We start from the raw sequence: 27,096 nt of genomic DNA on the forward strand, positions 1-27,096 counted from the left end.
TGAGAATAGGTCAGGTGTCTGCACTCTGGTTTTAAGGGAAGTTCAGAGAGTAAGTATCTGGCATCTATTAGGTAGGGAATTCCCCTAACTTAGGAAGTGGTTTCAGATGCCAGATGTCAAAAAAAATGCCAACTTTTTCCTACTCTCAGGCCAGGGTGCCAAGAAGGACTGGGAGAATCACACTTCCCTAATTTCTCTAGATCTTCCCAAATATTCCCATTTCACCTGTCAAACAGTCAATGTTTCCTAATCAATGCATTCACTCTAGAGTGTGGCAGAGAACTTGGCTATAACCAATCTGCAGATCACATGGCTATCCTCCTGCGGCAGCCTCAGATTGCTGGCCACGGGCAGAGGCTTCCTTACCAGAGTTACAAATTGTCATGCTGTTCCTCATCTGCTTGTCCCCTCTTAAACCCCTTCCCAAGATTGCCAGATGTGAATTATTTTACCACTTTTCTACTTAATCCTCTGCAGTTACAACCACAGGGCAATGGGGAAAGGTGAGGTCAAGTTCTAAGAGACAACATGCAGTAGTTTTCCCAGTTACTTCATTATCACCTAACAAGGACATCTCATTTCCAGGCTCAGAATGGAGGGATTCTCACTGCATCCCACCCTATATCAACAAGGCCAGTTCCATTTTTTAGGGTCTGCTGTTTGCATCACTGCATACCTTATACCTATTTTTTATTTGAATCTCTTTGTTTGGAAGTGACAGAAATCCAACTTGAAATAGATTAAACATAAAGAAGACTGTATTGGATAACAAAATTCAATAAAGGGCTGAACAACTAATTTGCAAAAAGAGTAAGGATATCTCAGGAATAACTGGAACTAGGCTCTTAAATTCTAACATAAGTCTCTATATCTTTTGCCTCAACTTCTTATTTATTCTTTCTTCACTCCAACCACCTTCCTTCTCTTCATGTTGGGGAACATGGCTGCAAACATTTCCTGAGCTTTACATTTATAGTTTTCACCATTCAAAAGAGAATGACTGGTTTCTCAATTCAAATAAGAAAAAAATGATGGGAAAGGGTTTTATTGACCCATCTTCAAACAGGTACCCACACCTGGACCAGTTATGGCTGAGGGTAGGATTATGTAAGAACAATGGTTCCGTGGGTAGCCATGTGGATGGAGGAGACAATTCCCAAGAGAAGAGTTGTGCTGGGCTAACCACACTACAGATGTCCACTATGGCGGCCCTCAGGCAGGTCCTTTCTCATGCACAAAAGCTTGAATAAGCTTATCAATGTATGGCATGTTTGGTAGGATCAAACCCTTTTTTCCCCCTTCCCTTTTTAAAAAAAAGAGCCATCTTGTCTCACCTTCTATGTACCATTCCCTTGCCCAGACAACTAAAACATTCTAAGGCGAACCTCCCCATAAGTAACTGCCTATGTGCCCACCAGATCGGAAGATCCTTAAAGAAAGCAACCAGGATTAATTCATCCCCATGTGTCGAGTGCCCCATGATTCCATCATAGATCAGACACTCAAGAAATATTTGTAGAACTGAGTTAAGATCTCTTCTCATTCTTCAGGGATCTCTGAGAACTGAACATTTTGGATGTTTAGGATCCCTGGAAAGGCCTAATGCTAGAAGCTAAATATAAAAGTGGAAATTAATAGAAGACCGGGTAACCTAAAGTAGTGGTGGGAAGAAAAAAAATAGTCAGTAAGGGTTGTCCCCATAACAGAGAGATGAACAAGAGACTACAGGTTGTGATAGACAGGTTGGGAATATACAGTTAAAATATTTGCCTCCAACCTTCCCTGGACCAGAAATTATAGCAGGAGAGAAGAGCGATTGGGAAGAACATTGCTGATGGACTTGGTAGATAAATGGGGGTGAAAGGAGTTTTAAGGTCCTTAAGCAGGACCAGAAATGTGCTAACTTTTCACTGATAGATAAGCTCCATCCTTTATTAGAAGGTAAACATGGATGTCTAATCAAGCTTGGCTTCTAATCATAGTTGTACAGTGATGACACTGAGGACATTGCTTCAGAGAGTGAGAAGATGCATTTCAAAGGTAAGGAGGCGCCATCACTTTATGTTCTCCCCCTAGAGAAAGAAGGACTGACAGGAGTGCACTGGATTAGTAAATCAGCCTAGTGCCCACACTCTGAGCCCTGGAGATCCTTGCTCAGAGTTCTGAGGGAGGCTAAGATCTGTGGCTGCTCTAGAAGTAGCCTGGGAATTCTCCAAATGACCACAGGCAGCAAGAGTTCTCCAAGGCATGGGTCCTTTCTCCTCTGTTCTCAAGGTAATTCCACTGTCCAGGCTCGCAGAGTTGGGATCAGAGCAGTAGAAAAAGGACAGTCCCCACTGTACCCTCTCCCCAGGTTCCTTTTTGCATGCTGCTTCCTCTCTGGAAGGAATCCCCCCCACCATGACACACTCTGGCTGTTTTCACTTTTCCTGCAGGACTCCTCTCTAGGCATCAGTTTCTTCATCTGCAAAAATTAAGGGGTCAGGCTGGGTAACTCTGCAGGGCCCTGATATCTTCTGAAATCTCAAAGGTAGAAGTGATGCTGTGATGCAAAGACAGGAGTCCATGTCCAGATTATATGTCCAGGTATCAGGTGCAACAGATCAGAGGAGCCTGACTAGAGTGTGGTCTGGGTCTGTCAGTCACAGGCCTCAATCACTTGGTGAGAGAGAGAAGGGGTGGTGGTGGAAGCTAATTTATTTAATGTTTACTATGTGCCAGACACAGTTCAAACACTTCATATATATATATATATTTTTTTTTAACAAATTTATTTATTGTTGGCTGCGTTGGGTCTTTGCTGCTGTGCGTGGGCTTTCTCTAGTTGTGGTGAGCAGGGGCTACTCTTCGTTGCGGTGCGCGGGCTTCTCGTTGCGGTGGCTTCTCTCGTTGCAGAGCATGGGCTCTAGGCACGCGGGCTTCAGTAGTTGCGGCACGCGGGCTCAGTAATTGTGGTTCGCAGGCTCTAGAGCACAGGCTCAGTAGTTGTGGCGCACGGGCTTAGTTGCTCCACAGCATGTGGGATCTTCCTGGACCAGGGCTTGAACCCTTGTCCCCTGCACTGGCAGGCAGATTCTTAACCACGGTGCCACCAGGAGAGTCCTACTTCATATATTTTAATTCACTTAATCATTAAAATAAACCAGGTTACAGGTGAAAAAGGTGAGGCACAGAGAGGTTGAATAACTTACCCTAAGTCATCCAGCTTGGAAGTGGCAGTGTCAGAGCCAGAACCTAGCAATCAGGCTCCAGAATCTGTCATCAGTTATGGAAGTGAGGACATGCTTAGCAAGGAGGCTTCACAGCAGGATTGCTGTGACAGTGTTTCATGTCAGAGCATTTTTAGTTCCCCAGGAGTGCACGCATTTGGGAGGGGGTCTCAGTCAGGATGAGCTCCCACATCAGATCACGGCCACTAGCCTCTCTGGTATGAGGCCCTTGCAAAGCCCAACCCACTCTGCCTGTCTCCTTCTTTTATGGTGAGTTCTCAGGAAGCCCTCTTGGGTGTCCGCATATCACACACACACACACACACACACACACACAGATGCGTGCAGCCTGGCCTCCAAAGTTCCCCCACCTCCACCATCTGAAACACCTGAACCCAACAGTGGACGGGGTTCAAAGCATTTTCTTGGGCTTCATCTCAGTTTCAGTGCCAATCAGCAGATACAAATGGCTCCTTGCAGAGAGAGGAGGCTCGAACTTCACAGTCCTGAGTCAGGGGAAGGGCAGCTCCTGCCCAGCTGACCCTGAAACATGCATGTTACCGTAAAACTTCCAATCACAATCATTTGTTTGATTATCTGTAAAGGTGTCAAGCATTTACAGGTTATATTGGTCAGAGCTCTTGGTTTTAAGTGTCAGAAGCCCAACTTAAAGCAGTTTAGACAGAACGAGGAACTTAATGGCTCAATGACCAAACTGTAGAAATGACAGGGATGGCTCATGGAAAAAGAGACAGGTGGAACCAGGGCCTCATATCTCTGCTGGTCCCTGCATGAAAGCTTCAGTTCTCCTTTGCTTCAGCTTTGTCCCTGTGGAAGGGATATGGCCCCTTGAAAATTCCTCAGATGAGGAAGGACTTTCTCCCAGGCAGAAGGTTGGCCCAGATGGAGGAAGTTTCCTGTCTTTGGGGACCAAGGGAATGAAGAAGGGAGAATGATCCCTTTTCAGACAGTGGGGAATGGGAGGCTGGGGATGGGGATCCCTTCCCTAGAAACAAGGGCAGGATTCCCCAACACAAAGAGTTCAGCCTAGCCTTCATTAATTCATTCAAGAAACAGATATGGGAAGGCCTATGATGTGCAGTGATGCGATAGACATCATGGGTGGGCTGCAGAGAAAGTGATCAACATGATCAACAAATACTTCAACAAGGTGAGTAACCAAAAGAGAGGGAGGTACTGTGGGACACCCAACCTAGTCTAGGGGTATCAGGGAAGGCTTCCAGGAAGCAGTGACTTCCAAGTTGAGACCCGGTGGACAAACAAGCATCAACCAGGTTTTGGCTTGTTTTTTGGCGGGGGATGGGGGGAGTGTGGTGGGATGGAGACTGGAATGAACATTCCAGCCAGAGAGAACAGCTCTGAACTAAAAGATCAATGTGTGAGGGCTGCAAAGAAAACCACGGTGAGGAGGAAGCAGACTGGAGCACTGGCATGGAGGACATTGTGGGCCAGAATGGATTTGATCCTGAGGGCAATGGAGAGCCATGGGAGGTCTAAGGAAGAGAGCAGTGGCGCTGTCTGATTTCCCAATTGTGAGATCACTTGGGTCCTTGGATCAAGGTGGAGAGGTGCACCTCCCACACCAGTGGAGAGAACATTTTGAATCAGTTTTGCTCTCAGTTTTAAAAGTTTAGACCTAAAAATAATTAGAGAAAATACCTCAAAGAAACACCCTGAAAAGGAGTGGTTACAGAAAGGGGGATAGGTGTCCTTGTGTTAAGCAAAGAATGAGTGGCCAGGGAAGTGGATCACCTGAGGGTGGGCATGCTCCCCACTGTGCTGGTAAGCTGGGGGGAGGGATTCCAGGAGCCGTCTCTCATCCCCCAAGGACTCTGGCTGGTGACAAGGGGGCCCCCCTGCCTTCTTGCTGGGTCTCCACTTCTCCATCTGCAGGACTTGCCAAGATTGGGTGCAGGAGGCTGGGGGGTTGGGTGGGAAAGCTGCTAAATCCTCCTTAGGTGAGCTGCGGGGGTGGAAGAGTTCTCTATTCTCTTCTCCTGGAAAGGATTCTGTATCCTGTGGCCCCACAGTATGGAGGCCAATGGCTAAGTCCATGGAGCGTGTCTGTGGCCAAGTCCAGACTGAGTCTAGGTGGTTTTCCTGCAGAAGAAAAAGGCCTCTGCAGGAGGGGGTGGAAGCTGAGAAAGAGTGAAGGGGTCATTTGGTTACTCCCCAGTCTTGACATTCATCACACACACACACTCTGTGCTGAGAGTGCTGGGGACCAGAGAATCACACCCAGCAGCAGCGGGGAGAGGGACTGAACTGTGGGACCTGGCGGAGGGGAGAGGAAGGCTGGGCCTTGAAGGTGCAGGGCAGGGTCGTGTGGCCTTCAGGACAAGTCAGGAGAGAGGCGACCCTCCCCCTCCGCAGCTTCACACCGCGCCTCCACTACAGTCCTTCTGCCCGCTGGGCGCTCCAGCTGGTGGGTCTCGGCTCTCCAAAGGCTTTTTCTCTCCGCCCCTTAGCCTCTGTTCCTCTGTTGTGTCTGTCCCTGGCCTTGTCTCACTGAGACTGACCCTCCGTGTGTGTCTGTCTCACTATCACTGCCCTGTTTTGTCTCATCTCTCTCTTGATCTCCATCGCAATCCTTCTTTCCAACCGCGTCTCTTCCCTGTGTTTTCTGTCTCCACGCCTGCCTCACTTGCTTTCTCTGTTCCCCTCTCTGTCTCTCTCTTATCTTTGTCTCCTCTATCTCTGCCTTGTCCCACCTCCTTCCCTTCCTTCCTCTTGTACATGTTTCACCTTTGTTGCCACCTCTGTCCCTGTCTCCCTCTTGCCGCCCCCCACCCCACCGCCCACGTCTCCAATCTATCTCTCTCGTCTATGTCTCATCCTTATCTCTATCTGTGAACCAGTATCTCTCTTGTCCCTTTCTCCATCTTTCTCCATCACTGTTTCTGTCCCTTTCTCTCCCTGTCTCCGTCTCTGTCTCCTCTCTTCATCCACATCCTCTGTCCCCATCTCAGGCCCCGTCTCTTCCTCGTCCTTGTCTTCATTCCCCCTCCTGAGCCATCTCCGTAGTCCCTTCCGGGATGGGACCTCGCTGGGGGCGGGGCCGAGGGACTGGATCGGAATAACTCGGTTATCAGGACGAATTGAATTAACTTCTTCACACGAGCGCCGCCGGGCCTGTTTCCCCTCCCTTCTGCGGGGCCGCAGGTGGGGAGGCCAGGGAGAGGGGTCGGGACCCTACGGCTGGGCACGATGCATAGACTGAAGGTCTGGTCCGGATTGGGGCGGGATGGGGGACTCTAGGGATGGGGCCCCGCGCAGCCTGCCCTGCACATCCCGAGCTCTAAGAGGGCGGCGGCGACCCTTTGGGATGGGGGTCGGGGGCGGCTGGGGGCGGGGCCTTGGCCGTCCAGGCCCCGCCCCGACGAGCTCGCCCCGCCCCGCCCCCTCCGCGGGGTCCTACGCGTTAAAAGGCGCGCGGGCCGGGTTGGGCTGCACTTGCGTTGCACCAGGGCGGAGCGCGGCCGCGACGGGGCGGGCGGACTCACGAGCGCTCAGAGCCGGCCTCGGGTCCTCGGCCCCTGGCGCTCCAACCCCCATCTTGACCCCCACCCGGCCCGGGACACCAACTCCGACCCGGCCCGGCCCGGCCCCCGCCCCCGCCCCCCGGGCCGATGGACTACTCCTACCTCAATTCGTACGACTCGTGCGTGGCGGCCATGGAGGCGTCCGCCTACGGCGACTTCGGCGCCTGCAGCCAGCCCGGCGGCTTCCAGTACAGTCCCCTGCGGCCCGCCTTCCCCGCGGCCGGGCCTCCCTGCCCCGCGCTCGGCTCCTCCAACTGCGCGCTTGGCGCTCTACGCGACCATCAGCCTGCGCCCTACTCGGCAGGTGAGCCCAGCCCCGGTACAACCCTCCTTCCAAATCCTACGGCACCCCTAGCCCCTGCCCTACTCGGCTAGTGGTTGCGACTGTCCCCCACAGCCGCCACAATCTCTGCCCTAGCCAGACCCTCCAACTCCCCGCGGGACCCACAGTCCCTCGTGTAAGACGGGGTTCCCTAGGCAGAGTTGAGCCCCACCCTCTCCTCCTTCCCGTTCCTCTTCTTGCTGCTGTATCCCTATCCCGTGCTCTTTAGGTCAAGGAAATAGATCCCCAGTGTAGCCCCAGGCTCCTCACCAGGCCCTCCCCTGCCCATCTGCAAAGACTGACCACTAAACCTCTCCATGCCCTGTATCCTTGGAAAATGCTCTCGGCTCAGGCCAATAAGACCTCCCATCCTTATCATTCCCACCCCGCTTCATGCCCGACCCCCAACATGGACCCCTGCGGCAGATGAGCTGCCCAGCTGGGAGCCTTCCCAGAGCCCCAGCACCATCAAGCCCCTACTGCCTGGTTTTGAACCCATCCTACCTGTGCCCAAACCCTCTTGCACTACTGAAACCCATTCTGTGGCCAGAAGAAAAGGATGCTCAGGTCATTAAGCAACTTTCATTTCCCCATGCCTCCTGGAGATTCTCCCAGCTAGAGTACTGCAGAACCCAGAAGCAGCCCCATGCAATACCGAAGCCCCTTGATCCAAGACCCCATCTGAACCTTCAGCCTCGTGGAGCCTCTTAGCCACCCCCATTGCTCCAGTTAGAGTTCAAGCTGCCCCACCCATTCTCCTTATCTTCTTCCTTCCTGGGAAGACTACCGGGACCCAGTAGAAGACTGGGACCTGTGTGGTGGGGAGGGATGGTGAGAGAGACCTGGATTTGGAGAAGTGAGAACCAGGGAGATGGAGTCAGAAACTGGAACGGGGATGGGGAGATTGGGCATTCTGGGTCATATGCAGATGGGGACTGGGGAGCTGGAAACAGGAAATGGGGAGATGGGGCCTAGAAAGTTGGAGGTCTGAGATGGAGAAGATGGGGACAGATACAGAGAGATGTGAGCAGAGATGGGAAGATTGGGGTACTTGGGAGAAATGGGGAACCAGGGTTGGGGAGATGGAGATAAAAACCAGGTGATGGGGACAGGAATTATGGGAGATGGGGACCAAGGAAAATTGAAAACAGAGATGAGAAAGATGGGGATAGGAATGGGGTGTTGGACACAAGGATTAGGGGAGATAGAGAACTAGGGAGATACGACAGAGATAAGGATATTGGGGATCCCTGGAGAACACGGAAAACTAAACGGGGGCTGGAGACAAGGATGGGGAGATAGTGTCAGAAACACTGTCTGTGGGACAGTGGGTACTGGGAAGGGGTAGATGGGAGACAGGGATGGGAAGAGTGAGGGGAAGGGTTGGGGCTGGTTTTTGGAGGAGTTGGGAGACAGAGAGAGGTGTCTGGGAGGAAGAAGAAGGGCAAAGAGAAGATGGAGGAACCTGGGAGGGGAGAAATAAGAACCCTTCTCAATGGGCACAAAGAGAAGAATGGTCCAGGAGGGGAAAGTTGCAGATAGATGTGGTTGGAGAGAGATGAAAAAGAGAGGGGGACACCTGGAAGAGAAGGCGATGTGAGATCGGGCTGAGGAAATGAGGCCTAGGAAGGAGAGGGATGCAGGGTAGAGGCGGCCACATTTTTACATGTCAGAGTCCGTGGCAGGGCTGAAAGTAGACCCGCGGTCCATGACTGGTTACTGGGGAGACACAGGATGTTGATGAGACCTGACAGACAGCTAAGGCTAGTGTGGATAGAGCAGGACCTGAAGTCAGGCCGACTGAAGGAGAAACACACTCAGGGTCAGGTCCGGTAGACTGGCGGGAGATAGAGGGAACACTGCGGAGGGCCAACGACAGGTTAGCAGTCTGGATCCGAGGATCAGATTTTGGTTCCCTCTCTGCGGCTCTTGGGCCCCAGGCCTCCCCGTGCCCCGTCCGCTTTCACCCCTGCCGGCTCCATCCAGTGATAGGGAAGCCGATCCGTACTGAGAGGACCAAGCCGAGGGGCCAGGTCAGGGGCGGGGGACGGTGAGCGATCCCTCAGGGGAAGAACACAGCGGGCCGGGCTCGGCCCCTCACATCTCCACCCTCGTTGATTTCCCCCCTCCTGCACACACCCGTAGTGCCCTACAAATTCTTCCCGGAACCGTCGGGCCTGCACGAGAAGCGCAAGCAGCGGCGCATCCGCACCACGTTTACCAGCGCGCAGCTGAAGGAGCTGGAACGCGTCTTCGCCGAGACTCACTACCCCGACATTTACACGCGCGAGGAGCTGGCGCTCAAGATCGACCTTACCGAGGCTCGCGTGCAGGTGCGTGTTTGCGCGGAAGTGTGTGCGCGCGGAGCGGGGCCGGGAGTTTAGTGCCTGACACCTGGGGGTCCGAGGGACAGAGGGGCCTCACTCGGGCAGCGGGCGCGTACAGCCCGGGGGCGGTGAACTAGGACCAGGGCCCAGGGTGCAGTCTGGAGGTGATTGGGCAGGAGAGGACCGGCAGCCCCGGGAGGCGGCGGGGCCAGGCGGGGCCTGAGGCCTTCGGAAGAACTGAGCTGTTCAGCCCCACGATTTCTCCTCAGTCTCCCGGGTAGGGCTGGGCACGCAGAGTGATGCTTGGGAAGCCAGGACGGAGGCCGAGTGGACAGAGGGTCAGCTCCAGGTGGCCTCGGGGCCAAACGAGGCCGAGCAGTGGGGGAAAGCCAGTCAGCGCCTCCAGGTCCCCTCTTCGGCTCTGCAACTGTGAAACCTCTGAGCCTGGAAAGCCCGGGTTCAGGGTAGGCGCAGGAGCTGGGTCGGGACGGACTTTCGTCGATCTTACAAATCTGAGTACAGATGTTCAGCTGGCACGCCTTTACTGGAGACCCTGCACAAAAGGCTTCCCGAGTGCCCTAACCCTCTCCCCACTGCCGTGGGACGCTCCGGGGGAACTCCCGGAGCTTCTTGTAGGAAGGAACTGGGGCGAGGGCTTTGGGTGATGAGGAGAGCGAAGGCGGAGTTCCCTCCAGGAGACAGAGAACACTGGGAGGCGGCGGGATCCGCGGGTGAGCAGATCCCAAGGGGAAGACCCTAAGGACCTGGAGGAAAGGGCTAGTGGAAGAGGGGAGGGAGGCGAGAGATGAGGAGGGGAGGGAGGCGAGAGACGAGGAGGGCAACGAGCAGAGTGGTGGAGGGGGTCAAGACTCCGATGGCTGGTTATAATCCTGACCGGCCCCCGCCGGAAGGAGGTCTCACCCGCGCCTGCCGGCCCCGGGTTGACCGGCCCCTGTGCTCGCAGGTCTGGTTCCAGAACCGCCGGGCCAAGTTCCGCAAACAGGAGCGTGCGGCCAGCGCCAAGGGTGCGGCGGGCGCGGCGGGCGCCAAAAAGGGTGAGGCGCGCTGCTCGTCCGAGGACGACGACTCCAAGGAGTCCACGTGCAGCCCCACGCCCGACAGCACCGCGTCGCTGCCGCCGCCGCCGCCTGCGCCCGGCCTGGCCAGCCCGCGCCTGAGCCCCAGCCCGCTGCCCGCCGCCCTGGGCTCCGGGCCTGGAGCCGGGCCGGGGCCACAGCCGCTCAAGGGCCCGTTGTGGGCCGGCGTGGCGGGCGGTGGGGGCGGCGGACCGGGCGCGGGCGCGGCGGAGCTGCTTAAGGCTTGGCAGCCGGCGGAACCCGGGCCCGGGCCCTTCTCTGGGGTTCTGTCTTCCTTCCACCGGAAGCCCGGCCCCTCCCTGAAGACCAATCTCTTCTAGCTGCCGGCCTCTAGAGGCTCCGGGCCTGCCGCCTGAGACGCCCCTGCCCCTCCAGGACCTGACAGAGTCCCTCCTCATCCTGGCCGCCTGCCTGATGTCCCCATCTGTCCCACCCCCTCACCGTGTCTGACCCCTATGTGTGCCCTCCCCAGCTTTGGAGACCAAGTCAGGGCCACTCTCGTCCTCACCCACCCCTACCCAGTGGAGGGGGGTACTTTTCACTGGGATGCCCTTGGGGAGAGCCCAGGACCCCTTCTAGCCTGGTTTTCTTCAGAACCGGAATCAAACAACGCCTGCCCCTAACACAGTGCTCAAAGGTGACTCCTCAAACGGGGACAGCCCGGCTTCCTCCCCTGCCCCTGCAGCTGGCTGGGTCACTCAGCTTGGAGAGCAGTCTGCTGCTCCAGCCCTTGGGCCCACCCACACTGACCCCACCCGTGCAAAGGCTGCTCGTCATTGTGATAACGAGTGGCCTGAAGGGTCCCACCACCAATTTCTCCCTCATGCGTCCCCTCCCATCCCCAGGCGGTCTGGCACAGAGGGCAGGCCCGTTAGATGAGTGGAGGAGCTGCCAGGGCAGCGGGACAGAGGGGCTTCCTCCTTCCTGTTTTTTTGTCGTTGTTGCTGTTGTTGCTCTTTTCCTTTGAAAAACTTGTAATTTATTGAGGTGAGTTTTGCTCAACCCAAATAAAACTTAATTTATTGAAGACAGCACACCGGCAACCCTTCTGAGTACCCAAGATGGGGACAGGCTACCTGCAAGAGACCGGTTCCCCTTGTGACCAGCGAGGAACCCCGAGCTGCCACACAGCCCCAGGGCAGGGCGGTACAGACCAGGAGACAAAACTAAGCAAACTGGCGCTTTATGGCCAAAATTATTCCCCCCCCCAACCTAAACCGGCCCCCATAACATTAAAGTGCCCGCCCTCCCTAAGCCCATACAGAAAAGCTTAAATAAACCCCAGCCCAGTTCTCGGGCTATTCCTTCATTTCCGGACGGACACCCCCCAGAATGGGGGTTGGGAGAGGTCCTAGCCGAGCCCCTCCACCTGTGGTTCAGGCCAGGTGGAGGGCAGCAGGAACAACGGTGAAAGTGGGGGCCCATGACGTACCCATATGGACCCCATGGCCTCCCTGGGGCTGGAGGAGGGGTCCAGAAAGGGAGGACAGCACCAGAAAAACCAAGATCCTTGGTAACCACGGCAACTGACCTCCCGAGCCCTGACTCTAAAAGGTGAGGGGCAGGATGTCCTAACTAGGGCATTCCAAATGATTGGGCAGTAGGGAACGCAGATCCCCAATAAATAGGCAGAGAAGTACTGCCCCGCCCGCTCGTAACTTTTCAACTCCGGAGCTCTGGCTGGGCCTTCAAGGGCGGGTTGAGGCGCTCAGTTCTTAGCTTCGCAGTGTCACCGCGATCACTTGCTGAGCTGCAGGGTGTCCAGAAGGAGGCGCTTGTGAGCCGGGTCCTGCACCCCAGCTTCCTCCAGATCTTCTTCGGTGATGTCGCTGTAGGGGTAAAAAACGCTGGGAGAAGGGCAAGGTGGTCCAGAGAGCCCGTAGCTCTAACCCCCGAGGCCAGCCCCACCCCCACCCGATCCACCTCCAGCCCCGCCCCCACCTGAGAAACTCCAGGTCGTCCCAGCCATTGTGCACCAGGCCCTCCTCATAGCGCTCCAAGCCGATGGCCCGCAGCCAGGCTCCCATGCCTGCCTCGCCCAGCCCACCAGACCGCCCGACCTGCGGGCACGGAGCCTGAGGGAATAGGGCACGTCAGAGAGAGCACGGAGGGTGCCTCACACACTGAAGGACCTGCACACAGCCACATTCTACCGCGTGCTCTGGGGTGGGGAGAGAGGCCAGGAGCAGGGCTGATTCATGTGACCTCCAACTCCTCCCCAGTGCCCAGCTCAGGGCAGAGGCAACATCACTGAGTGCTGAATGAAGTAAAAGGATACCACGACCCATGGGCAAGCACACACCGACAGCCACCCCTGGTCCACATACCTCTTCTGCCAGGTCCTCCTGGATGCTCTCTCGGATGCGAGGTGGAGGGAAGCTGAGAGGCCGGCCGTAGTCCGAGGGCAGTCCCCGGGGCGGCTGCAGCTCCAGGGGGCCTGGCAGGAGCACGGAGCGGCCAGGTGCGGCAGGAGCGTAGTCCACCTCACTCAGTGTCTTGGCCATCTGCAGCACTGAGCAGGAGCGATCATCCCCACTGGCTACCTCCCCCAGGAAAGTGCTGGTGGGTGAGGGGCCTGGGGGCAGTGGGGGTCTTGGATGGGCCTTGGGAGGTGGTGGGCCACGGGCCTCACCCGCACTGCGGCCCCGGATCACTGGCCCTGGCAAAGGATCCAGGCTGGGGGGCAGGAAGATGGCCGAATCTGGCAGAGGTGGGGGTGGAAAGTCTGGAGGGGGCAGCGTGCCCCCAGACTCTTCATCTGATGAGCTTCCCTCTCCCACACGGGGAGGCCGGTGGCGCCCAAGCTGCGGAGCAGGCACTGTGATGGCCACTTTGTTCTTGGTGGCAGGTGGGACAGGGGCCCTGGCAGGCGAGGGTGGCTCCGGGGGCAGCAGCTGGTGTGGGACCCCTTCAAGGACGTAGTAGGCAGGGTTATTGAAGCTGTTCTTGGGTGAGGGCGCCACCACCCCTTCCAGCTCTGGAGCGCCCTCTGGCTTCAACCTGGGTTTGGGAGCAGAATAACTAAATCAGGACCCAGCAACCCAAAGGGAAGGCGGTGGGTGCAGTGGAAGGAGAACCGGACTGCGAGTCAGGAGACGTAAGCCCGTGGTCCTAGACTTGCATGTGGCCTTGAGCACATCACTTTCCCTCTCTGTCCCTTGAGGTCCTCATCTCTAAAACTGGGGAAACAGGGGAGTTGAATGGATAACCCCTAAACTTCCTTGCCTTACTCGCTAAGATTCTGCAATCTTTTTTGATTTTTTAACGGTGAAAGCTGAGCGTAAATGGGTGAAAACAGAGGCCAGAAAGCAGGACAATAAAAGCCTTCAATGAGAATGACCAGCCAGATTCGGAAAGCCTCTGGAGGCACCTGAGGCCGATCTACTGGGGAATCTTACTCAGGGATTCAGGTTAGTTTTACTCAAGCCTGGAGATAAAACCAAGGTGACTGATAACAGCTGAAGATGACTGAAAACACACCAGCAGTTTTTATTTACGTTCAAGTAACAATTAGATATAATTAAAAAGCAAGCCTCACTTTCCCAAAGTATGATCCACAGAATACTACAGTTGACCACTGAACAACACGGGCTTGAACTGCACGGGCTTGAATCCACTCATATGCGTATTTTTTTCAGTACTGCAGCACTACATGATCTACAATCCACAATGGTTGAACCCGTGGATGTGGAACTGCAGATATGGAAGAACTGGGGATACAGAGGGATGACTATAAGTTATACACCCCTAACCCCTGCCATGTTCAAGGGTCAACTGTAGTTCCCCAGGATATTAATAGTTATTGCATGGAAAAGTTTCCTGGCCCATTAAGTTTGGGAAACTATATTCAACAGAGTTGAAAAAGGATTTCCTTCCTGTCCACATGCTCAGAGCTTTTGCTGATACTATTGTGCACTGGGAATACCTAAGAAAAGAATCTAGCAACAACCATTTCCCAAACCCATTTGACAATAGACCAGTTACCAGCAGGGCATCTTGTAGGACAGTGGTCCATAGAACGCCCCTAGGAAAATCCGTGCTGAGACGAAGCCTCAAGTTAAGTGTTTACACAGAGGGAGCTGTTGCAGAAACAATTTCTAATTCTAGTTTTTAAGGCAGAATTGAGAGGAAAGGACTGACTGTGCTCCCTTTGACCAGAGAGCCACACCTTCAGGAGGCCTGGCTGGCCAGTGGCCACAAGCGTAGGGCCCTGGCACCTCCGGCCATGCGGCAGCAGAGCAGCCAAGCAGCAGATGATCCCCAAGCTGGCCCTGAGAGCCACGCACAGCGATGGATAGAGTCAGGGGGTGACAGTTTCCTTCTCTCACCTGGGGGTCAAGGGCTCCTCCCGGGGAGCAGCTCGAGGTGGGGCTGGGGGCCTCCCAGTTGGTGGTGGTTTCTCTGGTTCTTCAAATAACTTGGAGAGCGGACAGGAGGCCTCTGCGGAGGCTGGCTTGCGGCTCCCTGACCTGCCAGGGGTGCACAGGGGAGGAGAGGTGAAGTAGGGGCTGACCAAGAGCCCCCGGGCACCCCTCACGTAGCACACCACACAGCCCCAGCTCACCTGGGCTCCTGGCTGCCTCGGGACACAGAGGGGGCTTTGCTCTTTGCTCCTGCCTCATCCTTATCAATGCTGATCCACTCTGGGGGAGGAAGGGAAAGGAGACTCAGAGGAGACTTGGGGTCCTGCATCCCACAGACACCCCAGTGGGCTGCTAGCCCCTTCCCAGCTACTCCTTAGGGCAGGCCCACCCCCAGACCTGGCTGCAGAACTGCCACATGTTCCAGGGATCCCAACATGCCCTCCCTGCAGCCCTGGTCTTCCCCTCCTAGGCCCGCCCACACCACCCCGTCTTATGCCCCACACCCCTCCCAATGGGGCCCCCACCATAGAGTCGCTCACGGGTGCCCAGGCGCTCTGTGGGCACCCGCACCTTCATGGAGCCACGGATGTTGCCTGTCTCCTCGCCGCGGTGGGACAGGAAGGTCAGGAACTGCTGGGCCGTGCTGCCAATCATGGACTTGAGCGCCACCACGCACTCCCCTGAAGGGCAGATGGAGCAGACCAGCAGACTGCCAAGCCTTTCTAGGGCCCTGCCCGGCTTTCTGTGCCCCTTGGCCCCCCTCAACCCTCACCATAGGATTCGTAGCCGTCCATGGACTTGACTGTGAGCAGGAGGTGCTGGTCCTGCAGGTACTCGATGTCAGCCAGAATGGGCTTGAGCTGGGGAGCAGAGAGGCCCAGTGAGGAACAAAGGCCCACCCACCCCCTCCTGCCACACCACCACTCACCCCACCCTCAAGCTCGTCCGTGCTCACTCCCATCCACTCTTAGGAAAGATCCTAATCCATAAGGTAGAAGACACAGTCCTGCATGGGCCTCTCAGAGCACTTAACAGCCCTGTAATTAATTAATTTTCTGCATCAGCAATGGCCAACACGGGACCTGATGTTTAGCAAAGGCTCAAGAACTATTCATTGAACGAATGAATGAACCAGCTGCAACTTGGCTCCCCCCACTCCCCCAAAGCACGTGCCCTCATCCTCACTCACACCCACCCCACACACAAGCCCATGCTGCCGGCTCTGCCCGCCCTCCCAGGCAGGCTCCAGGTGGCGCTCTGCTGCACCTCCCTCTCTGTGTCCTCACCCACAAGCCTCACCGTGGGCAGCTGGCGTGAGGACCACTGCACCTTGAGGAAGTTGATGTTGTCACTGCTCTGGGCATCATTTTCGAAGCTCTTCTTGTACTCTGGGTGGGGGTGAGGGACACCCAACTGAGCGCCACCTCTCAGCTTCCCTTCTCTCTAACTAGGGGGCTGACCACTCTGGGCACCTCGGGCCTCCCATACCCTGTGGCCCACACCCAGCCCTGGGCCCCGCCTCTGACCCTCCAGGCAGGTGGAGTAGAACTCAATGAAGAACTTGGTGCGGCTGGCCGTCTTCACAATGGCCTCGATGCTCTCAAACTCGATGTAGGCCTGGTCTGAGGTCTTCGAGAGCCCTGAGGGGCAAAGGGAGGAATATAGACAGGAGGGCTGAGAGGGTGGCAGAAGGAACGGGACAGAGAGACTGAGTGCTGGGACAGGGAATCAGCAGCCCTGGCAGAGCAGGAGGGAAGGCCAGGAGGGGCCTCCTCCATCCCAAGCAACCAGTAGCGAGACCCCAAAGTCCAGACCTGGCACTGGGACAAACAGATAATCCAAGATGAGAGACCATCTGAGAGGGGGCCAGGGACCAGAATGCCTGCAGGATATGCCCGCCAACAACCCACCACACCACCAGGCACACTCGGGTACTCATGTGGCCCCAGGCAGATAGACACACGTACATGTTTACGTTCACACGCTCTTGGGCATGTACCTCCTGTGATGACCCAGGCAACCCAGACACCCTCACACATCATATATTCAGAAACATTCCTACACATACATGTAAACACCCAAACACACACACACACACACACTTAGACGTATTCAAACCTATGCACATCCCCAGGCCAGCACCTGCAGCCACCCAGATGGATGCCACACCCACAAGCACATCCAGAATAGCCACCTTTCTTGGAGATGAACTGAGAGGTAACCCCAACCTCAAATGTCCCAAACACGGGGGAGTGGTCGCTGGTGACGATGTCATCTGTGCAACCTGGGGAGGGGAGCAGGAATGAGGGCTCAGGGGAAAGCTCCTTATTCTCTGCTTGCACTTCCCAAAGCTGAGGCAGAGTCGGGTCAGTGACCTCCCAGGATCACCCATCACCCTGTCCGGGAGGCTCTGACCATAGGAATTGCAGATGATGTGAGTCTCGGGATAGGACTTCCAGAGAATCCGGTCACACCATGAAGGCACGTTGGTCCGGACCTGGGGCAGGGGATAGCAGCATGGTCAGAGGTCAGCTGGGGCCCCACCACAGCGGCCCTAGCGCCCACCTCCTTCCTTGGAGCCTCACAACATGCAGGGTCACCCCTGAGGCCCCAAGGGGTCATAGAAGCTGGAGCGGTAAGTGCAGAGGCCTGGACCCTTGACCCCACACAAACTCTTGATTCACTGCAGCCCTGGGGTGTCTCCCCAGGCCCAGCTCCTTCTCTTCACTCACCCCAGTTGGCTTCTGCTTGTGCCAGGCGTATGTGTCCCGGGAACCCCGCTCATAGCGGTAGGTGGGTGGGAAGGAGATCTCCTCCTCACCTAGGGAAGGCGGGGGATGGAGGAGTCAGGGCCCGGAAGACCCAGGGATACCACAAGGATCCTGGCCTTCAGGGACCCCCGCCAGGCCCATACTCACTGAATCGAAGGAAAACCTTGTGCTTTTCCCGCTCCAGGTTGAGCTGGTCCACCCTGAGCAGGGGCTCAAACTCCTTCCTGCTGATGTAGTTCAGGATCTCCTGGGGTGGGGACACAAAGGCTGGAGACTTTCCCCCTCGAGCCAAAGCCAGAGGTGAGAGCCCACCTGGCCCCCAGCCCAGCCTCCCTACCAGCCACCTGCCGGGCCCTGCTCACACCTGTATATCCATGTCAAGGCGGTAGTTGAGGTCCCCAAACCAGAAGAGGTGAGTGAAACGCAGAGAGATGTCAAAGGCACTGAGCTGCCGGTCACCCAGCGAGAGCAGCCGCAGGATGTCCAGGTAGTTCTGGTTCCGTCTACAGTGGGGGTGGGGGGAGGCCTCCAGGGTCAGGTGTCAGGGACAGGCGTGAAGGTAAGACATCTCTGGCTGGGGTCAGGGATGGGCCAGGGATCAGGGTCCCTGGGGACAGAGGAAGGAACTGGGGACAAGGTCAAAGTCAGGGAGAGACAGAGGGGTCCTGAGTTGAGGTAAGGAAGAAGGGGGCCTTGGGGGACAGGGATGTAGGATGTACTATAGACTAGGATATGGGAGAGGGAATAGGTGTTTGGTGAATAGAGGATGAGACTAAAGAGACAGCTGGGAAGGTGCCCCCTCACCGGGCAGTCTTCTCATTTCCCGAGGTGAGGTGGCAATTCACAAAGCCAAACGAGGTGCCATTGAACATGAAGGAGACACCCACGGCCCCCTTGTTTCCTGTCAGGGCAACAGAAGAAGGCCTGAGTCACCACCGGTGGGCTCCCGACTCTCCCCTCTGCCTATCTAAGCAGCAGTGGGAAGATCCTCCCAACTTCCCCACATACCATGAGGCAGGCAGGCCCCTGCACACACACCCACGCCTTCCCGGGGGTCCACACGGGGCACATGCAGCCCCATCTGGATGGCCTGGGTCTGTCGGCATGTGTGAACAGAGAGCCCCTGGAGATCACAGGGGACCCCAATGGTGAAGCTGCAAGAACCTGCAGATTCTGAGCAGAATCTATCCTGAGGGACCACTGGACTGCAAACAGGGAGACCTGGGCACTATGCCAGGTGCCGGGCTCTACCACGTACTAGCTGTGTGACCTTGGACAGCTCACTTGACCACTCTGGGCCTGAGTTTTATCATCTAAGAAATGGAGGTAATTATCCTGGCCCTGCCTTCCTGGTGGGGCTGGAAGAGATTTAGAATACGAACATGCTTTGCAAAGTTCAAACAGTTCTATAGATGGGAAAGCTGAGACTACCCAAAAGGGGGAGACCCTGGACCCTGGGCTGGAGATGAAGCAAGAAGCGTGGACAAAAAAAAAAAAAAAGAAGTCTGGACAGAGGGACCCCACCCTCCCTACTCACCCAGGGTATTGGCGATGCCAGTCTTCACGCTGGATGTACTGACATGGCTGATGCGGTTCTCATGCTCTGGCTTGACCAGCACAGCCACCTTGATGTTCCACAGTGACTGCATGGCAATCTGGGGAGGGGGTGCGGGGTCACCCCTGCCCCGAGCTGGGCCACTGTCCACATCTCCCCCACCCCGCCCAGCCTATACTACAGACTGTTCTGGAAGTCACAAAATAGGAAGGGCTGCCACTCCTTTTTCCTGAGGGACCAGAGAGAAAGAACCCTTCCCACAGCATAAAGGACTCCAGTTAGACTTCCTAAAGGATATGCCCAGGGACCAGAGGGAGAGCTCTCCAGGGTCGTGCGTGAGGTCAAGCAGGATAGTTGGGGGCAGTGTGTGAGGAGGCAGGCTGGACAAGAGGATGACCCTCACCGGGCGGTAATCCAGATCTGTGAGCTCCTTGAGGCTCCCGCGGAGCAGGTCCAGCCACTCGCGGTCGCCCACCGAGTTCTCCTGGGTCCCAAAAACATAGATGTCATGGGGTATGGTCACCGTGACCTCATCCAGGGTCTTCCCCAGACCCTTCGATGTGAACCAAGATGTCACAGTTTTTGGAGGCGGCACACTTCCTGGAGGGGGAGGGGATGCGGGCGGTCAGGCCCCTGCATGGGGCCCTTCCTCTCTCCCACCCCAGCCCCTGCACGGGCCTGACCCATGTTCCAGGTGCCTATGAAGACGGAGATCATGTCGGGCTCGTCCTGCTTGGAGTGCTTATTCTTCATGAGCTGCAGCAGCTGGCAGAAGGCCTCCCGCTTCTAGGGGGACAGCAGCCAGTCAGGGGCAGGTGGGTGGCCAGGAAACCCCCTTCCATGGGGACACCCTGCTAGGTGGCAGGTCCAGGAGGAGAGGGACATGCCTCTCTGGCTCACCACCATACACCCACTCCTCAAGCATACAACAGGTGCTCAGGAAATGTTCACTGAATATTTGAATCCACCCTCAGGCCGCCCACTCTCAGTATACACACTCTCTGCTCCGTCAGAACTGCCCCCACCACGAGGGATGGCGTGCCTACATCATGTGTTCCCTCTCTTCCCATCCAGCAGGGACTCCTGCAGTCCCCAGTGGCCTGGCCCACCCACTGCTCACCCGGGCGCTGACAAAGATGAAGTCCTTGCGCTGTGTCCGGTCCTTCTCTTTCTCAAACACGACGCCCAACTTGTTCTGGACCCGCTGGGACTTAATGAGCTGGCGGACTAGGGGATGGAGGATGGGTCACACCAGCCTGTGCCCTGAGGCCCAGGGGCCCACCCCGCCCCCCATCCCAGGCTGGTCCCTGGCTCACTGCGGTCATGCGTGAAGGTCGTCCAGTCCTCCTGCGAGTCCCGCTGTCTCCGCAGCAGCACCAGCCGCCCGCCCTCCACATCCACACTCAGCGTGAACTTCTGTGACTTCCCAATCTTGGTCAGGTCACCCAGGGTCACATCCAGCTTCACCTACAGGCCAGGAGGTGGAGGGGCTGCTGAAAAGACCTGGGGGCAGGCAGCACCCCCTTCACCTCCGCCCGCTCTTTGCCCTGTGAGGTTCCCCCCCACCCCCCACCATGTACCTCAAAGGCCTGCACGGGGATGGTCTTGGCCTTACGTGTGGATGGCTGCAGCGGGGCCGGGGGTGCTGTGGAACTCATGTCCTGTAGGGCCTTCAGGGCCTGGAGGGGGCAAGGGCAGGGCAAGGTCAGGAGCCCTGCTGAGGGCTGGGGCGGGGAGGGACACGGCTGATGTGGGGCTCAGTGCTAAACTACAGATTCAGGGTTCAGATCAGTTAGAACAACGCCAAGTGGCCAGGGACTGGTGAGTGGGTCAGGGATCAGAGGTCAGGGGTCAGGGCACCTTCTTCTGGATGCCTGACAGGAAGTCCTTTAGCACTGACAGCTTTAGCACCAGGCTCTCTAGTTCCTGCTCCCCAGTCTGTGGTGGGTTCTGCGGGGAGAAGGTGTGAGGCTCGTCCGTGAGGCCACCCAGCAGGAGGCACCCCACCCAGCACCAGAACATGAACCCACTCCCCAGAGGTCTCTCCACAATCCCACCTGCTGCTGCAAAAGGCGGGTCACCATGGGCGAGCTCTGCTGGTCAAACACCTTGGACAGGATCTCCAGGCCTGACAGGACCTTGTCCACCTCACTATGGGAAACATCAGGTCAGAACTCCCCACCCCGACCCAAGTACAGGGAAGAGGGGCTGAGTGTGTAGCTTCAGCCGCCACCGAGAGAATACAAGGGTTCAGGCGAGGAAAAGTCAGGAGGCAATAGCTGGTTCCTGGTTCAGGGCCAGAGGTCAAAGGTCAGGGCATTTGTGTAGCAAGGCAGCGGGAGAGGACAGGTGAGAGGTTAAGGGTGCAGCGCGTGGCGCTGATGTCCCAGGTACCTGTGCAGCCTCCGGCATGAGGTGGCGAGGGTGCGGGTGAGGTGCGGCAGGTTGCTGGCTCCACCCCGCACAGCCTCCAGATCCAGCCCGTAGCTACCCTTCAGGTACTCGTGCGAGACAGTGCTCAGCCCATTGGGAGCACTTCAGGAGGGGTTAAGAAGTCAGTGGAGGCCCCGCTGACCCTGTCCCAGCACCCCCACCCCATTCCTAGAGGAGACGGTACAGGTGGCAGAGTACGACAGACCAGGGTGTCCGCCTCTGGGGCTGAGACAGGGTGGGGGTCCCTGGGGAGGGCTGGGGGCTTAAAGGTCTTCCCACCTTCGGTGAGGACACAGTTCTCAGAGAGGAAAGGGACTTCCTGCTCAGGAGGGGGTTGGGGTCTCACCTCTCAGCAGCCGGAGTCGTGGGGGTCTCAGGGGCTGGCAGGGGGCTGCTGGGCCCGAGGGGGGCAGAAATGCTGGTAGAGCCAGAGCGCGGGGGCAGTGGGGGCTTCTCATCCTCCCCATCTGTGGACAGGGGCCAGTGGGCAGCGGTGTGAGCCCCCTGCCCTCAGTGAAGTACCGGGGACACGATGGCTGTCAGAGACTTGCGTGGAAAGGGGTAAAGGGCCCAGGCACCATGGAGAGTGGCAGGGGGCTTCAGGGGAGTCAGGCTGAGAAGATGGGGTGGGAAGTCGCAGGTAACGGCCGGGGATGGGGGCAGGGAAGGCATTTGTACACCGCACCCCGGGCAGCACCTGAGGCATCGCGGTCATCCGGCAGGTCTGGCTCTCGCTCCCGCTCCACAGGCAGCAGCAGGGCACACACCAGGCCCTGGTTGGGCTGGGCGTACAGGCCGATGAGCTCCCCCAGGGTCTGGAAGCGGCGCACAGGCACACCCTGCGAGGTCTGCAGGCCAGCAAGAGTGGGAGAAGCATCAGTCAGCTGGTCCCAAACCTTAGGCTGTAATCAAGGTCAGGGGTCAGGGTCTAAGCTCCTACCTGCACGGCCAGGAAATCTTCTCCATCAGGGAGAATTCGATATGTGTGCACATGCTTCTGATACCTGACAGCAAAGCAGGGGATCAGAATCTGTCACCCCCAGGCTGGGGTCTAAGTCCCAAGACCCCCCTTCCTCCTACCAACAGGCTCAGCCCCCAGGCCCCTCGTCTAGGTTTCCTTAAAGCTGTTTGCCCGGGCTGCACAGGGTTAATGATGGGGCCAGTCCACTCCATCCTGCTAGTGCCAAGCAGAGCAGGAATGCCCAGACCCACCCCCCCCCACCCCCACCCCAGGCATACATACGCTTCACACCCACTGCAGGGCCCCGGAAGCACCAGGCAGCTCTTCTGTGGCCTCCACAGCTGTCTAAACAGACCCTCTGGGCTATGGTACCAGTCTGGGCCCCCCGCCAGAGTAAGAGTCCTCAGAGGCCTGGGTAACCCGTCTGTGTGCATGGGTGACGTGCTATCACACGTGTGCCTGCTGCCTGTGTTTACACTGGTGTCTGGCTCTGCTGGAGTCAGGTGTGTCTGGAGCAGTTTTGCTGGGGGGTGTAAGGATATCATTCTAGGGCTTTCTCCCCTGCTTCCCCAGACACCAGGAAATTGGGATGACCCATGGGGGCCCTCTATGGGAGAGGTGGGCCTCTAGGAGCCCCAAGCTAAGGAGGGGCAAGAGGGGTGCTGACAGATGGCAGCAACAGCTGAGCAGGTGACAGCTGAGCCTGGCCTGGATGGTACAGGCTGCACTCAGTGGGGGTGGAGGATCCCTCTGCAGCCGCACCTCAGGGCAGGCTTGCAAAGGGGGTCACCTGGGCCGTGTGTGTTGGGCACGAGGTGGGTATTACTAGAGAGGACCAAATGCCTATTTGAGGAGACTCTACACCCTGGCCACAGGGCCATCCTCTCCCCTCAGGTGAGCCCCGTTCAGGGGCTCTCCTGACCACTGGGCACAAGCTGTGTGGCTATCTGTGTGTGACTGGGTGTGTTGGTTTTTGGACTGTGGGTCTGTGTTTGTAAAAGTAATAGCATCCCATTAACTGAATTCTGTCTCTGTGACAAGTCAGGTACTCAACGTCCTACAGACATGATCTCATTTAATCCTCACATTTTAAGGCAGATATTATTATTATCCCTCTTTTCCAGAAGAGGAAACTGAGGCGCAAAGAAGAAAAGTGATTTGCCTAAGGTCACAGAGCAAGTAAAAGGTAAGTAAAAGGCAGAGCTGGCATTTAAAGTCAGGACAGAGGCCAGGACCTGTATCCTGGCCTGCTGGTTGGATTGACTGCACCTGCTGGGGCAGGGCTGTGTCCTGAATGTTTCCCCTGTATGCGTGGGTGGCATATACAGGTAAGCAAGTATGTTTCTGATCACCCACCCCCAGGTTCATGAGATGCAGGGAGTAACCAGAGTCAGCTGGTAAAGCTGAAGCCCTCACACACAGACAGCCCCTCACCCCACCCATCCCCTCCCGTGGCAATGCAGCCAGGACTTTTCCCTCCTGGGACAATAATGTTCCCATCCAGACACAGGCCCAGCTGTCCCCCTCCCACTCAACAGCTGATCTAGCACCTGCCTCCCTCCCCTCCCTAATTAGGGGGTACGCCTCAGAGAGGGTTGGCATGCAGGACTCTAGGTTATTCATCTGCCTAGGCTGTCCCTCTTCCCTATTGGGCCTCAGATGTGGGACATAAGCTGAAACTTAAGGGACCCCTTCCTCTTCAGGTCCACTGCCTAGGCCAGGGTTGTTCAACCCTCAGCACCACTGACATTTTGGACTACATAATTCCTTGTTGTGAGGGACAGTACTGTGCATTGTCGGATGTTTAGCAGCAACCCTGGCTCCTACCCACTAGGAGCCAGTAGTACGATCCCAGTTGTGACAACCAAAAATGTCTCCAGACATTGCCAAATGTCCCCTGAGGGGTAAAATCAACCCCAATTGAGAACCACTGGCCTAGGCCAGTGTACCCCTAAAGATGTGAGGAGAACAGAGGAGAAAGAGACACAGAGATAGGGACTTGGGAGGGCTCACGGGCCTGAGGAGGAACATAACTAGGTCTAAACAAAGCAGCCCCACCACTTCCCACTCACCACCTCCACTCCAGAGGCCTACAAGAGCCCACCCAATGTCAGATCCTGGGGCTCAGGGGGGCAGCTCAGCAAGAAGACTCCAAAACTGAAAGTGCCAACTCACCCGACACCAATGCCATGCACGCCGATGGGTACAAGCACAAAACCAGGCCCACTCAGAGAGCTGCCAAGTCTAGCCCCACGCTCAGCACCCATGGCTCAGGGCTAGGGCAGCAGGATCCCAGAGCCAGAGCACACACACTCACTCACTGATTCATGAAATAATGACATGGAGCGATACAGCCTCACTCCCCTTCTTCTCAACACCACCCTGTCCCCAGCCCCAGTCATACATATCCAGGCAGGCCCCAGCCTCAGTCCCGGGGCACAGAAAGGCCCCCTAAGGAAGCTGCTGGGCATCCCCACACACCCCATTAGTTCCTCTGGCCCCAACTCCCACTCAAGACACCCAATCCCTACATAAACAGAAGTGCACACAACCGTGGGATGCACATCCTCACCCCTGCCTGGAGGATGCCTGAGGGGGTCTGCCAGAGACTCCCTACACTTTTCCCAATTACGGCGACCCTGGGCCGCAAGACCCCGCATACTCTGCCCTCAGGGCCGCAGCAAGTGCCCCCAGACACACAGCAGGAAGGAAGTGCTCCCGGCATCCTTCCTCAGGCCCAGCAGAAAGCCAAGGCCCCCACTGTGGCGGGCGCTGGCGTCCCACTGTCCCGGGCCCTCCCCACAGCAGTCAACGAAGCCCGGGCCCTGCCCCCGCCCGCCGGGAGCCTCGGCCCCACTCACAGGACGCAGAGCGCGAAGGCTCCCGCCACGCTCTCGCTGTCTCGGACCAGGAAGCTGCCATCGCGGCCTGCCCGGGCCAGCAGCTCCTCGGCGGCGGCGCGGCTCAGGTCGCGGTGGTACCAGGCGGGGGCCGGGCTGCCCAGAGCGGCCCCAGGCCCGGCGCCCCCTGGGCCCGGCGCCCCGCACGCCGAGGCCATGGCCAGCGCAGGGTTCAGCGCTGCCCGCGCCCACCGCCCCGCGCCATCCGCCCCGGGACGCTCGGCGCTGAGGCTGGGACCGGCCCCGGGTCCCGGGGCTGGGGACCGGGCCTGATGATCCGCTGGCGGGACCGAGACGGGGATCGGGGCTCCGTGCTCCGCCGCGTTTGCCGCCCGGTTTGCCGCGCAGCCGCCGCCGCCAGCAGCGCCGGCCTCAACTTGAAGAGAAAGAAAAGTTTGTTCAGAGGCGGCGGGGGAGGGGCAGGAGCGGAGCGCAGTGCCGGGCGGCCGGCCCCCACCCCCACCGCTCGGCCCAAGGCCCGTCCCGCCCCTGCCCTCACCCTCTTCCCCGCGGGGAAGTTGCCCTCTGCATTCCCGAAGGAGCCGCGACCCCCCAAACACCAGGGGAAGCCGGCCTCCCAAACCCCACAACGATCCTGCCCAGCCATCACCACCCGGAGGAGATCCAGCTCCTAACGCCCGCCTCCAAGCCCAAGTCAACCCATCCTGCGCCCCGACACTTTGGGATTCCCGACCCCCTCCCCCTCCTTTCAATACTCACAATTATATGACCCCCAACTCCCATAAACGTCTGATTCCACCCCCCAATCCTTTCCATTCGGCCCCCGTACAGACTCGTAGGATCCAGTTACCAAAATCCGCGAAGGATCCCATGATGAACCAACCTCCTGCCGTCCCTCTCCCCATCACCCCCAACTCCCGTGAAATCCAGCCCCCACCTAGATCTGAACCCCCAAACTCCACTGGGTCCCAATCCCGCGTGGGGGATCCCCCACAAACCCCCAGAGGAGGTCCAGTGTCCTCGACTCCCCATGCACCGTCCCTGGCAGCCCCTCTCAGCCCAGGCAGAGCCCTTCCCCCCTCTCGGCCAAGTTCCCTGGCACCATCCCCCATACCCGCAGGCCCCGGCCTTGAGGGGTTCAGCAGTCCGAGGTCAGGCCTTTCCTTGCCCATCTAGAAGAAAGTTCCCTCAAACCCCCGGGCTTCCGACCTCTCCCCAGAGCCCCGGCCGCCGTACTCAGACCCCCACCTCCTGGGCTGCTCCGATGCCCCCTTCCCCAGGGAAGCAGCCCTGGACTCTCAGCGGCCACTTAAGATGGCCATCCTCTGCCGCTGCACCCCCACCCCCCTCGCCTTCCGCCCCGCCCGCCGCCCCGCCCCCGCGGCTCTCCGCCGAGCCGGGGGTAGAACCCGCGCCCCGCCTCGCCCGGCCCAGTGCCTTGATTCCGGAGCAGCTAACCTGCCGATTGACCTCGGGCAAGTCACGGCGCCTCTCAGAGCCTCGCCTTCCGGCTCTGTAAAATGGGGATAACTTTATCAGGGCAGACTCAATAGGACTGTTCTTGTAAAGCTCTCCGCACGGGGCCTGGCATTCAGTGGGCGCTCCCGAACAGCGGCTATTTTTATTATTAATT

At 57.6% G+C, this 27,096-nt stretch overlaps 2 protein-coding genes across 7 annotated transcripts; one reads left to right on the forward strand and one right to left on the reverse strand.

Moving 5' to 3' along the window:
- Positions 1-6,639: 6,639 nt before the first annotated feature.
- On the forward strand, positions 6,640-11,403 carry PHOX2A (paired like homeobox 2A). 2 transcript variants are annotated; one of them, XM_082411444.1, is made up of 3 exons: positions 6,640-7,076; positions 9,240-9,431; positions 10,336-11,403. In XM_082411444.1, the coding sequence occupies exons 1-3, from the start codon at positions 6,860-6,862 to the stop codon at positions 10,836-10,838; spliced, it is 912 nt and encodes a 303-aa protein (XP_082267570.1). In that variant the 5' UTR covers positions 6,640-6,859; the 3' UTR covers positions 10,839-11,403. The 2 variants fall into 2 exon arrangements, with proteins under 2 accessions (XP_082267570.1, XP_082267569.1); XM_082411443.1 differs by having other exon boundaries at positions 9,240-9,427; positions 10,386-11,403.
- A 107-nt stretch (positions 11,404-11,510) lies between these two features.
- Positions 11,511-27,060, reverse strand: INPPL1 (inositol polyphosphate phosphatase like 1). Of its 5 annotated transcripts, none has more exons than XM_082411378.1 (29): positions 26,922-27,060; positions 25,464-25,878; positions 22,582-22,645; positions 22,339-22,489; positions 21,988-22,108; positions 21,603-21,743; positions 21,266-21,359; positions 21,069-21,158; positions 20,789-20,887; positions 20,525-20,675; positions 20,329-20,435; positions 19,892-19,994; positions 19,612-19,808; positions 19,191-19,308; positions 18,458-18,554; positions 18,018-18,156; positions 17,801-17,900; positions 17,615-17,703; positions 17,298-17,379; positions 17,077-17,166; positions 16,409-16,522; positions 16,182-16,270; positions 15,655-15,742; positions 15,407-15,562; positions 15,083-15,161; positions 14,847-14,987; positions 12,846-13,518; positions 12,460-12,593; positions 11,511-12,347 (listed from the first exon to the last, which is right to left on the reverse strand). In XM_082411378.1, exons 2-29 carry the CDS (start codon positions 25,658-25,660, stop codon positions 12,257-12,259), a joined length of 3,795 nt encoding a protein of 1,264 aa, XP_082267504.1. In that variant the 5' UTR covers positions 25,661-25,878; positions 26,922-27,060; the 3' UTR covers positions 11,511-12,256. The 5 variants fall into 5 exon arrangements, with proteins under 5 accessions (XP_082267504.1, XP_082267503.1, XP_082267500.1 ...); XM_082411377.1 differs by lacking the exon at positions 26,922-27,060 and adding an exon at positions 26,712-26,833; XM_082411374.1 differs by lacking the exon at positions 26,922-27,060 and adding an exon at positions 26,578-26,718.
- Between the last annotated feature and the right edge of the window lie 36 nt (positions 27,061-27,096).

This window comes from Balaenoptera physalus, assembly GCF_965194825.1.
Source record: "Balaenoptera physalus genome assembly, chromosome: 10".
NCBI lineage: Eukaryota > Metazoa > Chordata > Mammalia > Artiodactyla > Balaenopteridae > Balaenoptera > Balaenoptera physalus.